At 44.2% G+C, this 13,556-nt stretch overlaps 2 protein-coding genes across 2 annotated transcripts in view; one reads left to right on the top strand and one right to left on the bottom strand.

Moving 5' to 3' along the window:
* Wdfy4 (WDFY family member 4) overlaps positions 1-13,556 on the bottom strand; it is a 268,449-nt gene that overhangs the window by 59,181 nt on the left and 195,712 nt on the right. The window contains exon 47 of the mRNA XM_048339220.1: positions 11,013-11,075. Within this exon, the coding sequence (XP_048195177.1) occupies positions 11,013-11,075 (63 nt within the window). The remainder of the gene's footprint in view (positions 1-11,012; positions 11,076-13,556) is intronic.
* Positions 1,361-2,359, top strand: Lrrc18 (leucine rich repeat containing 18). Its single transcript, XM_048339221.1, has one exon. It carries the CDS (start codon positions 1,462-1,464, stop codon positions 2,230-2,232), a length of 771 nt encoding a protein of 256 aa, XP_048195178.1. The 5' UTR covers positions 1,361-1,461; the 3' UTR covers positions 2,233-2,359.

The raw sequence follows: 13,556 nt of genomic DNA, 5'->3' as shown, positions 1-13,556 counted from the left end.
TGAGACTTTTCTTTTGTTCCAGTCCTAGGGCTTGTACTTAGGGCCTGGGCCCTGTTCCTGAGATTTTGTGTTCAAGTTTAGCACTCTACCACTTGAGCCACAGCTTCACCTCCAGCTTTTTGGGATAAGTGTCTCACAGGCTTTCCTTACTAGTCCTGCTTCAAGCCACATCCTCAAAATCCCAGCCTCCTGAGTAGCTAGGATTACAGTCATAAGCCACTAGTGTCCAGTTGTTTTCCCTCTCATCACTGCCATCAATTGTGCTATGTTTTCATTTTGGTTCAGTTCAGAATACATTCTAGCTTCTCTTGAGAATTCTTCAATTTGTGCATTATTTATAAATAGGTTCCTTAATTGTTAACTATGTGGAAATTACATCATGTTCCTAGCTAGAAAAGGAAAGCTTGCTTGTGAGCCTGTCTTTTTCTTTTTATGATGGGTTGACACCATAGATTTTGTTGAGAACTGGAAATACCATGTGAATGTTGCTTGTGATGGTATATAATAACTAACATTAATCAAACCTTTTCTAGGTGTCAGGCATGGTTACAGGTGCTTTGGGTATGAGATAACTTAGACTCTAAGAATGCAGTAAGGGACTTGATTTACAAATAAGAAGACTCAGATACCGAGAATTCCTGAAAACAGCAGAACTAGACTTTGAAGCCAAATACACCAAGACCAGAATTTTCTATCACTGTTGACATTCTACCACCCTGCTTGGAGGTCCTCACAAGCATCACCTTGCTCTCTACTGTTTACATCAAGTGTCAGTGGGGGGGGGGGGGCGCAGTGTGTGGGTCAGCATTCTCATGAATGCCCGCTCTCCCCTAGACACATCCTGGGTACTGGGTGCAAACTTTGACACCCTAGGCTCAGAGCTGCATCTGTCACCATGTAAGTCTGCCAAGCTCCTCTGGGTTCCAAAGGTAAAGAGGAATATGGTAAATCATTTCCAAAACTCATCTTATTCCCTTACACCCAGATTTGTGTTGTCTGAAGCCCTTCCCTAGCACGAGTATGGGACAACTCTAAGGAGACTTTGCATTTATGTGATATTCAAGAACACACACACACACACACACACACACACACACACACACACACACACACACACACACTACCAGGGGTCATGTCAAAGCCCAGGACAGTGAGGTATCTGTGAGACCAATTCTATACTTCTCATTCATCTCTCAGCAAGTTAGATTTGGAATTTGGGTATGCCATTTGTGAAGACTTTTCAGTGGGTTACTCCTCTGATACTCTAAAACCTCTCTACTATCCTTTCTTTCTATCAGTGAGCAGAGCACATGGTTGGGGGAGAGGGTCTGGTACCCATTCATTTTCTCCTAACCAGATGTTATTTTCTCTCTTGCGAAATTTCCCATGACTGCTTCCTCAGGCTGATCATCAGCCAATCAGAAACAACATCCCTCCAGCAACCGCCCTCACTGAGACAACATGGCTAAAGGTGGTGGGAAAGGCCCTAAGGGCAAAAAGATCACCCTCAATGTGGCCAAGAATTGCATCAAGATCACGTTCGATGGGAGGAAGCGCTTGGACCTGAGCAAGCTGGGAATCACCACCTTCCCAAAATGCATCCTGAGACTCAATGACGTGGATGAGCTTGACTTGAGCCGGAACCTCATCAGAAAGATCCCTGACTCCATCTCCAAGTTCCAGAATCTGCGATGGCTGGACCTTCACAGCAACTACATTGACAAGCTGCCCGAGTCTATTGGCCAGATGACTACCCTGCTCTACCTGAATGTCAGCAACAACAAGCTCACCACCAACGGGCTGCCCGTTGAGCTGAACCAGCTCAAGAACCTCCGGACTGTGAACCTGGGTCTCAACCATTTGGACAGCGTGCCCACCACCCTGGGGGCACTGAAGGACCTCCACGAGGTCGGGCTCCATGACAACCTGCTGAGCACCATCCCCCCCAACATCTTCAAGCTGCCCAAGCTGAAGAAGCTCAACACCAAGCGGAACCCCTTCCCCAAGACAGATGACCTGGATGCCTTTGTGGACACCATCAAGAGGCTGGAGAACTTGTACCTGGTGGAGGAGAAGGACCTCTGTGCTAACTGCCTGCGCAAATGCCAAGTGGCCCGGGAGAAGCTGACCAAAATCAAGAGCACAGCTGCGTCGGCACCCAGAAAGCCAGTCTTTTCCAATTTGGTCTCACCCAATTCCACGGCCAAGGAGGCCCAGGAAGACTGGAGGTGACCTGGGTCCCTATGCTGAGGCAGGAGGGGGAGGAGGAAGGAAGGGGAGAGTGAGCGGAATTCATAGGAAAGGGCAAGCTCCTCTGTCACTGCAGTTGCTTTTCCATCCAAGCTCATAAAACACCTTTCCCTACCTCCTTGGCCTGTGGTTTTGTTGATTCAAAGGCTCTCTTCTCTGCATGCACACATCCTCTTGCATAGGCACAAGGGTCAGGAACAAGCCCATGCATTTCACTTGTGCCCTATAGCTCTCCTGATAGAGCCCAGGGCCTAGGTAGCACATATGACCAGATTGGCATTTCAGAGGCCTCCATAAGCTCCCCAGTGTGGTGCTAGTTCCCTACAGACATTTTTAGAGCAATGCTGTAGCATGGGCTGCTAAGGCAGTGCATGGTACACGGATGCTGGGTAAAGGACAAAGACAGGTAAGGGAAACAGGCAGGTATTATTAAGTTATGACAAGGTAGCATCTTGGCTCTGAACAAGTAACACTTTCTTTCTTTTCTCTGAAATTTTAAAGTTTGCTCTAGGAGCTTTCTAGAGAAAATGTACAGGTCCTGGGTCCATTATAGCTACTGTTTTCCCTGAGCCCTGTGCGAAGGAAGAGAGAGGGTCAGGTATGGGTGGACACACTCAATAAGTAAGTTCCTTGCCAAGTACTGATGGCTCACCTGGGTAATCCTAGCTACTTAGGAGGCTGAGATCTGAGGACTAAAGTTCAAAGCCAACCTAGGCAGAAAGTCCATGAGACATTCCAGTTAACCACCAAAAAGCAGAAGTGTGGCTCAAGTGGTAGAGCGCTAGCAAAGAAAAAGAAGCTTGAGGACAGCATCCAGGCTCTGAGTTCAAGCCCTAGAACTGGCACAAATAAATAAGTTGCTAGGCATCATGCTAGGGGCAAGGTCTATGTGCAAAAGAGAGGAGGTTGGCTGGCATCATGCACGTAGGAAGACCGCATATGAGGGAGATGGAGCAGAGCATTGTTATCTGATGAGCTGTGATCAAAGCCTTCATAACACCATTTTAAACAGCCTAGGCCATCATTCCTTACTCTACATTGTGATGGAACATTCAGTTGGACAGAACCAAAAGGTATAGAGAAAAACCAGAGGTTGTGGACTAGTACCAATATCCTTCCAGGATGGCTCTGGCTCTCTTGCCATCTTCTTAAACATTCCTTTTTGCTTAGGTTTCCTCATCTGAAAAGTGGGAATAATAGCCCTGCCTAACCCAAAGGCTGGCAAGCACAGAGATGCCCTCAACAGATCTGCTTCTCTCTAAGAACAAGGGAGCCTGTGGTACCTCAAGTCTCAGATGCTCTCTCAGGCAGTGGCATGGGTCACACCAGCTCTGTAGGCAGACATGGCAGTCGTGAGAATAGTCCTGCAGTGCCTATCAGCCTTCTCTGCACCTTCATGCCTCCTTTAAGCAAAGGGCTGAGGGGCGCCTTGAGGAAGGCTTTCTCCCCACAACTTCTTGTATTAGAGGCAAATTCTGGCATCATCCCAGGAAGGTGAGCTCTCTTCTCTCAGCAGACAGCATGCTGTGTTTCTCCACTCTCCATTGCTTATTTCTCTTTGCTACACTTAGCTGTGACAACCTTAGTGTGCTTTCTCTTCCTTTCCTCCTTTTTTCCTTACATTTTTCTCTCTTCATTCTCTTTCTCTCTCTTCCTTTCCCTCCCTCCCTCCCTTCCCTCCTTCCTTCCCTCCCTCCCTCCCTCCCCCCTCTCTTCTCTCTCTGTCTGTCTTTGTCTCTCTCTTTCTTTCTTTTTGTGTGTGTCTGTACTGGGACTTGAACTCAAGGCCATGTATTCCCACATATTTTTGCTCAAGGTTGGTGTTCTTACTACTTGAGCCCTATCTCTACTTCTAGATTATTGGTTAATTAGTCTCATAGACTTTCCTTCCTGGACTGGCCTTTAACCTCTATCTTCATATCTCGGCCTTCTGAGTAGCTTAGGATTATAGGCATGAGCTACCAGCACCCAACTCCTAGTGTACTTTTAAAATCTCTGAAGATCTACATTCCAAATTCCCATAGACTTGTTCTCCTTACTAAATGTTTTTCATTATAAAAATATCAAAAACATGGGATACCAGTTGCTCAGTCTTATAATCCTAGCTACTCAGGAGGCTGAGATCTGAGGATAGCAGTTCAAAGCTAGGTAAGGCAGAAAAGTCAGAGAGACTCTTTGTTTGTCCATCATGGGGCTTGAACTCAGGGCCTGGGCATTGTCCCTTGGCTCTTTTGTTCAAAGCGAGCACTCTACCACTTAGACCCACAGCTCCACTTCCGGTTTTCTGGTGGTTCACTGGGGTAAGAGTCTTATGGGGACGTTTCTGCCAGGCCCATGAGACTCTTTATATCCGATAAATTACAAAAAAAGAAAAAAGAAAAGAAAGAAATGAAGGAAGGAAGGAAAAGCAAGCAAGCAAGCAAGCTGGAAATGGAGCTATGGCTCAAGTGGTAGAGCACAAAAGAAGCTCAGGGACAGCACCCAGACCGTGAGTTCAAGCCCCAGGACCAGCACAAAAATGTGTGTGTGTGCATGTGTGTGCACGTGCACTCATATCCTGTTCTACAATCTAAACAAATCACATATTATTGAGAGCTTACTAGCTATTTTTCTGTGGTATATGTTTATACACAGTTAAAATGATAACATTCATGTCATTCATCCATTCTTTTTGCTGGTGCTGTGATTTGAACTCAGAGCCTCTTGCTTGCTTGGCTTGCTCACTTGGTTGGCACTTTACTATACACCTCCAGTCTATATCCTCCAGATCTCAGTATCCCGAGTAGCCGGGATTACAGGCACGAGTCACTGACTGGTACTTGGTAGTAAACCCACTGTTTAGCCAGGAGGTGAATCAAAGGTTCCAGTCTGTTGTTCTTCAGGCCTCTGGCCCTAGGATCTCCTTCACAGGCCGAAGCATCATGCTTCTGGATTAGATGAATGTCCTGTCAGTCCCAGCATAGACCAGTTCTCATCACTTCACCTGATTCAAGCATCTATGCAGCGACTCAGGGTCTAGACAGAGCAGCAGTTCCTCATGAGAAATTCCTGGAGAAATTCCTTTCCAGGTATACAAAAACATCAGCAAAAAAGAGAAACTCAGAAAAGCATGGCAAGTTAAAATACCTCACATAGAGCCATGGAGTTTCCCTTTCCCACACTGACCCTGTGCAGCAGGGTCTGGGGGGCCAGAGTGCCCCCATCTGACTGGTATGACCTGTGTACTGCCCTTGGGTCCCAGAGCAGCTACCTCAGCCTCTTGTGTCTCCATTTCCCAGGATGCATCCTGAGTCTTCCTAGAATAGCTTATGGCCAAATCATGAAGACTGATCAGCTAGCAGGAATAAATGACTGTGAAGAAGAAAAGTCATGTGTCAGAAGACAGAGTGGCACGGGGAACATTCTGGAAGCAGGCTCTCTGGTGCTGCCCAAGCCACTGAATTCCTCATAAATGTACCTTTATTGTCTTTGCTTTGGGCTACCTGTGTGTGAAAATGACTTTGGAAGATACTTGATGATAGATATATAAACAATTAAAGACATAAAAGTCTTATAGCCTCTATATTTCACTCAAAGTGGTACACTCAAGTTGGTACCAGTTCATCGTCAGTAACCTGGGATAAATTATGAATGTTTAATGAGATAGGTCAAGGAGCTAAAGTGTCTATAAAAACACATGTTGAGAAATATACTCAAATGCACTATAGTTAAGCGTAAGTGGAATTTTGATACATCTCAGTCATGCACAGGAAGGCAGAAAAAAAGAACAGCAAGAGGAAGCAGTAGGAGGGGAGGAATGGAAAAGGGAACAGGGACAACAACAAGAATACTCATTGTATACATGTGATAAAGAAATCAGGAAATGTGGAATGAGCCCTGAGGAAAGGGGCGATGGGGTGGACAGAACAATGGAAGTGGGGACTGATCAAGAGGCATCAGACAGGGCTGGGAATGTGGCCTAGTGGCAAGAGTGCTTGCCTCCTATACATGGGGCTCTGGGTTCGATTCCCCAACACCACATATATGGAAAATGGCCAGAAGGGGCGCTGTGGCTCAGGTGGCAGAGTGCTAGCCTTGAGCAGGAAGAAGCCAGGGACAGTGCTCAGGCCCTGAGTCCAAGGCCCAGGACTGGCCAAAAAAAAAAAAGAGGCATCAGACACTTAGATGGACACATTAAATTGTAAGTATCTGTACAAACTTGTAAAGTTCAGAAAAAAGTAAAAGAAGGGAATAGGATAGGATCAAATATGGATACTTTCAATCATTTTTTAAATTTTCTTTGGAATAATTAGCATGTAATAAAATAATAGAATAAAGCAAAGTTACTCATAATTATTGGCTGCTTTTTAAACTGATTTCTTGTACTTCTTACATTTTCCCTTCCTATGCATCCTCAGTAGAAAAATAATGTTAGTTTCTTTCAAAAGCAAAACAATAACATAGCAAACTTGTGTTTTAACATTGCAATGACCAACTTTATCTACAATGCCACCAAACTGGGAACAATTAGATGTCCCCCAGAGTACACAATGGTACATATCGTTGGATTAACTCTGGTAGACTCATACCATGAAACACTATTTGGCAAAAAAAAAAAAAAAAGGAATATACTATTTATACATGCCACAACTTGAATAATGCTCAATGGCATACTTCTGAGCTTAAAAAGCCAGTGCCCAAAGTTTGGACATGCTCTGGTTCTATTTCCAGGACAGTCTCTAAATGACAAATACAGAGATGAAAAGCCTCAGTTGTACCCAGAGTGAAGGATGACAAGGTGGCAGGGTCAGGAGAGACGCTAAAATGACAGCACCAGAGATTGCTTTGTGGCAATGAAGAAGTTGTGTACATACTGAGTTTGGTGCCCACACAATGTAACAATGTAACTGCCCTGTTTATGAAACTTAATAATAGTTTTTTTTAAAAAAAATAGGAGAGGAAGGTCTGAGTATATGAGTCCCTATATATTATCCATTCTGATGAATCTGTAGTACTTAAAAAATAAAAACACAACAGAGTGTCAGTGGCTCAAATTTATAATCCCAGTTATTCAAGAGGTTGAGATCTGAGAATCTTGGTCCAAAGCCTGCCTGGACAGGAAAAATCCATGAGACCATGAGATTGTTTTGTTTTGTTTTTTTAGATTCTAATTTCCAACTAATCACCAAAAAGAGGGAGGGGGAGCCAGAAGTGAAGCTGTGCCTCAAGTGGTAGAGCACTAGCCTTAAGCACACACATACACACACACACACACAAACGTGCGTGCGCATGCACGCATGACACACAAAATATAGATGGAATAAGACCTGAACTTACTGCAGCAAGAAAGATTAAGACTAGATGCTGGCAAAACCTAGGTGCTAACATTAACTTGGTAGAATCTCCCTGCCTCTGATACCTGTGGCTTATTAAGCCAACCATAAAAAGCTTCTAAATGCTGGGGCATTCGTCGTCTCACACATTTTGAGTTAATGGCTAGGTTTATTTAATCTATCTGTGGTTCCAGCCATTCTGCTATGGACCCAGAAGCAGATTTACCACCTCCTACCAATGGCCTCCCAGACTGAGCATAACCAAGAAACACAAGGCCATATTTCTCCACAGGAGTGTAGTGTGCTCAGGTATACTACAGACTTTATAGCCTCTGAGTGAGTTGCTGACATGGCCCCTGGGCAGTGGGACAGAGAGAGGAGAAATGAGAGAGTAGGTACTTGACACTAAGTACCCAAGATGTCAAGAGAGTTTTTCTGGGGTGTAGCATTATCACAGAAGATGATCTACTTATGGAACTATCATGATTTATCATGGCTGTTCTTCAAAATTCCTTGTCTTATATTCCAAAGATGATTTATAAACAAAAGAATAAAAGTTTTCATAAGTTTTTGTTCAAAAAATGAATTTTACCAAAAGCACTGAAGTATCATACACTATTCTCGCATGACCCCAGAAGGTGTCTGCAGGGTTTTGTCTTTAGCAGAGGCTGTGCTGAGACTGCACAAGGCACAGTACTGAATGGCCTGGGCTGACCCTGCTCCTTTGGGCCCACATGGCCATGATAACAAAAATAATGCCAATGAATATTAATCTATACCTAAGAATGGTGCCCAGATTCATACCTACCCATGATGAGTGAGGAATCACTTTCAGACACCTGACCCATTCACAGGCACTCATTCCACCCACAGCAACCATTTCTGGAGGCACCTGGCCTGGTATCTGCAGCTGGGGTCCATGTCTCTTCTGTGTTCTGACCTTGTTCATGCTCATGGTTTTAAACACTACTCCAAACTGACGTCTTACTGGACCTCTTTCTTGAACTCCAAAGTCAGATACCCAACAGGCTCTAGGATGGCCTCACAACCAGGTATGGGGGCATCTTCTCAAAATTCACATGAAATGAACTCCAGGAAACAGAAACAAGAGGTTTGTTTTCTTTGTTGCTGTTTTTCTTTCTGTCTTATTCATTCATTTGTCTTTGGGAGGGTAAAGGGGGTGCAACAGAAATGGAAGGACATGTCCACATTCTGACCGTTTTCACCTCTTCATTGTCAGCTCCCTGACCCGCCTGCATCATGCAATGGCCTCCTAGCCAGTCTCTAGTTTTTGCCCTTGACCTACTATGATTTGTTTTCTGCCCAGCAGCCCGAGTGACTCTTTGCAAATATGAGTCAGGATACATCATTCTTCTGCTCAAACATCTCTAAGGCCTCTCCACGATTCAGAGTACAAGTCGATATTAGCACAAACCCCCAAGGGTTATCTGGTATCTCTCTCCCATCTGTTCCCATTAACTCCCTAACCTCTCTCTCTTCTCTTCTTCTTCTTCTTCTTCTTCTTCTTCTTCTTCTTCTTCTTCTTCTTCTTCTTCTTCTTCTTCTTCTTCTTCTTCTTCCTTCCTCCTCCTCCTCCTTCTCTCCTCTCTCTCTCTCTCTCTCTCTCTCTCTCTCTCTCTCTCTCTCTCTCTCTCTCTCTCTCTCTCTCCTCTCCCACCAGTCCTGGGACTTCAACTCAGGAACTGGGTGGTGTTCCTGATATTCTTTTTGCTGAAAGCTACCACTCTACTGCTTGAGCCTTAGCTCCACTTCTGCCTATTTATTTATTTGGTTGGTTTGCTTACTCATTCATTTATTTTGCAGGGTGGATGTGGGTGGGAGGGTAATTACTTGAAGATAAGAATCTCTGAACTTTCTATTGGGGGCAGGCTTTGACCTTTCTCTTTTGCCTGAAGTGATCTTTCCCAGCTATATTAAAATCAAACATTGTTTTCTCGATAAAGGTGTCCTTCATCATCCCATCTAAGATTTCAATGTCCACTGCTTTGTTTCTTGTATTTATTGTCTAGTATGGTTTATAGTTCACTCACACAATTGATTTATGTCCGTCCTACTCACATGAATAGAAATTCAATGAGGATAAAGGATGTTTTTGGCTATTTTGTCTAGCTTTGATAAGCATAAATACCCCATTACAAGCTATCAACACATAATTTTAAGTGAACTGGTGGGACCCATCCCATACTGATAAGAATTCTGGATATTGGGGCTGCGAGTATGGCCTAGTGGAAAGAGTGCTTGCCTCCTACAGATGAAGCTCTCAGTTCGATTCCCCAGCACCACATATATGGAAAACGGCCAGAGGGGGCGCTGTGGCTCAAGTGGCAGAGTGCTAGACTTGAGCAAGACAAGGCCAGGGATGGTGCTAAGGCCCTGAGTCCAAGGCCCAGGACTGGCCAAAAAAAAAAAAAAGAATTCTGGATATCATTTCTGAGGCACCCCTTCCCATCCCTGTCTTCCTCCTACACCACCTGCTCCTGGAGAAAACAAGAACCACTTTCTTCCTCACTTCCAACTGAAAGAAAAGAGAAAATATTTTAAATATATACATAAATATAAAGGCCTCTGGATTGGCCTTGCAGAAAATGGTTCCTGGGTGTCATGAAAGGTGCCTTTCCCTATGAAAATACCCTATAATATAGGTGAGTAAATCTCCATCTGATTCATAAGCTGTCATGTTTAGATCCACTCTCCCTTATCCAAAATTCCCAGAACCAGAAATGATTCAGATTTGACACATTTTTGGATTGGGGCATATTTTCATATCCATAATGAGAGATCTTGTGAACAGGACCCAAGTTTAACCAGGAAATTCATATTGTTCTTTTGTAGCTCATCAACTCCCACATTCCCAAGTTCAATGTTCACATCATATACACATGATATACGTAATCTGAAGAAAATATTATACAATATTTTTAGTGTTTTTGCATTTTGACTGTAGCCCTATTGAATGAAGCCACATGTGGGATTCTATACTCTGTGGAATGATATCAGTGCTCCAAAATTTTGGACTTTGGAGAATTTTGGATTTCAGGTTTTCAAAGTAAGGATATATTGCCTGTATTGATTTAGCTTCTGAGCGTTTAGCAGCCCTCCCTACAGAATGATTCACCAGCCCAAACTTGAGGGCCTGACCACTACCCACAAGACTGTACCAGGGTAAACATGTCTATAGGCACCAGGCCCAATCATGACAGGAGGGGGTGCCTGGTGCCATTTAGATCTGAAATAAAATGCATGGGACTTGAAGATCTGTTCATAGAGGTTGAAGTACAAAAGGAATTTTAAGATTGGGATGAAAGATTGCGGAGATAGGAGACAGAAAACTAAAGAAGAATCAGATAGGCATGTTTTAGACCCTTAGATAACAACAACCAAATGAGTGCACAGGGCTCAGAGAATCCCCTCCCCCATCCCCCATGTTACCTTAGATTAAGAAGTTCGTCTGTGATGCCTTTGCCCTTCAAGGTGGGTTGGTAGGAGCAAAAACTAACAAAAAGAAAGAAAAACTCTTATCAGCAGAGCTGAATCCTGGGAAATACCAGTAGAGATGTTTCTAGAACCAGGCAAAGAAGTTGGTCTATCCTTGTTCTCTTCCATGTACCATCTTGTCCTGAGAAGGGGAGAAGCATGCCCGGGTGCCTCTGAGAACCCCTCAGCATCTTCTAGCATCATACACTCTTGCTTCAATATGAACATGATGGCAATGAAACAACAGCTATACTGACAATGTGATGGATGTGCCTCCTCTGAGCCAGGCATTTGATGTTTCCATAACCCACTTCAACAATTACTGCTATACATTGGGGTATCCCACTCAGATCACAAATGCTATCTTAATTTAAGGCTTTTTGGGAAGAATCAGTGTGGTCAGAGAGTTTACATTAGGCCTGAGCTATGTGCTATAGTTTGCATCTTAAATGTTTCCCAAGGCCTATGTGCTAAAGATAGGGTGGCACCTTTAAGAGGTAATGAAACCTTTAAGAGATAGAGCCTAATGGGAGGTCTTTAGATCATTGGGGACATCACCTTAAAAGGAATTATGGGTCTAGGCACCAGTGGCTCACGCCTGTCGTCCTAGCTACTCAAGGATCACAGTTCAAAGCCAGCCTGGGTAGAAAAGTCTGTGAGACTCTTATCTCCAATTAACCACCAAAACGCCAAAGTAAGCTGTGGCTCAAGTGGCAGACCATCGGTTATTTGCATAAAAACTCAGTGACAGCACCCCAGGCCCTGAGTTCAAGCCCCAGGACTGCCATAAAAAAAAAAAAGAAAAAAGATTATGAGCCCTCCACTTCTTCTTCTTGCTCTCTCTCTCTCTTGCTTCTCTGCTATGAGCTGGCTTTGCATAGGCCTAAAGCTACAGGGCCATCTAGTCATGGACTTGGACTTCCAAAATCATGAACCCAAATATCTCTTTTCTCTTTATAAACTGATTACCTCAATTATTTTACTGTGATGATGTAAAACTGACCTGTAGACTCTGTTATAAGCCTTCTAGATCAACTGTAGAAATTTGTTTTATAGCCAAAAACCATTGAGTGAGGGGAAGTGAATTAAGGTCAGTATTGAATGTCTTCTTATTCAGTTGGTTTTAACACTGACTGGGGAAATCATTTAAGAAGGGAAATTAACAGCAGTACTTGAAAGAAATACCACCCCTGGCATTCCCCTCCAAGTCATTGCTATTCTCTGCTCTGGCCCTGCCCTTGGGATGATGTGGCTGACCCTCAGGCCACTTACAGACCAGGGACAACAAGAAGACAAATAGGGCTCCCAGGCCTGGAGGGTCAAAGCTCATCTCCAAGCTTCCAGCCTAAAGCATAGGAGAACATAAGGCCTTCCTCTTCCCCTAACCTCTGTGTTGTCTTGTAATATGGAGGTCAGATCTGGCCAGCGGCCATTATTGGCTGTTGAGGGGTGTCAGATTGACTCCATCTCAGACTAAAGAGAGCAGAAGCCGACTCCATCTTCGCTAAGATCTCCCCCACCCTATCCAGGGAAGTTCCCCTTCGCTGTGATAAGATTGTATAAACTGAATGACCACCTGAGTAGTAAAACATTCAAGGTTAAACCTGTGCCCTCCCAAGAGTAGGCATATCTGCCTGCATCATGTGAGCCCCACCAAATCCATGCACCAATTCTAACTAAAATGATAGGTTGGTTCAAACAGTTGCTATGAGGCAGATTGTAGCTCCATTGGCCACCTGCGTGTGACCTGGCATGCTCTGTAAGTGTTGTTACCTCATTGGCCACCTGCGTGTGGCAGGCTTGACCATGTGATGTTTGCCTTTATGACCCGACCCCAAGCATGGCCCCTGGCACGTGGTCCCAGCCCCCCCAGTCTGGGCTGCTGCCCTGGCTAGCCAGCCTACTTTTTACAGTCATGGTTCCAGCTCCCTAGTCTGGGCCGTGACCCTGACTGGTCAGTTTACTTTTTACTTCCCCAATAAATCTATCTTTTTGCTTGAGACTGTCTCTGAGTGGTGGACTCTTGGAGGGATGGGGGAATCACCCCCACCTTGGACCCCATTACAGTCTCTCTGTGGCCCAAGCCCTAGCTTCCTCTCTGTGCTCTCTAGATTCTCTGCAAATCTATTGTCCTGTAATTTTTGTAACAGTGAAAACAAATGACCTTGAATATTGGGAATGCAGATACTGGCTTTCATTTCTTAGTTTGACTCATCTGGTTGAAGAAAGAGTAGCTGAGCTGACAAAAAATGCCTTTCTAAGGAAAAAGAAAGATACTGAGTGCACAAGGGAAAAGAATCAGTTGCTTGCTTGGCAATCCTTTCCAATGAAATAAAAAATTGGAGACACTAAAATTGGCAATCAGGATAAAAAAGAGAGAGTATAACTTGGAAGTTTAGGGAAATAGAGCCAGAACATTCTGAAAGGCCAATTAAAGATCAAGTTCCTAAATAGGTTGTATCTGCATGACTTTCTCTCCCTGAACTCACTATTGTCCCA

Source organism: Perognathus longimembris, chromosome 2 (genome assembly GCF_023159225.1).
Source record: "Perognathus longimembris pacificus isolate PPM17 chromosome 2, ASM2315922v1, whole genome shotgun sequence".
In the NCBI taxonomy this organism is placed as follows: domain Eukaryota; kingdom Metazoa; phylum Chordata; class Mammalia; order Rodentia; family Heteromyidae; genus Perognathus; species Perognathus longimembris.
This window is presented reverse-complemented; position numbering and strand designations above follow the sequence as displayed.

Bases quoted from the DNA above. Each gene is read 5' to 3' on its own strand.
- Lrrc18 (XM_048339221.1), top strand. From the start codon at position 1,462: ATGGCTAAAGGTGGTGGGAAAGGCCCTAAGGGCAAAAAGATCACCCTC.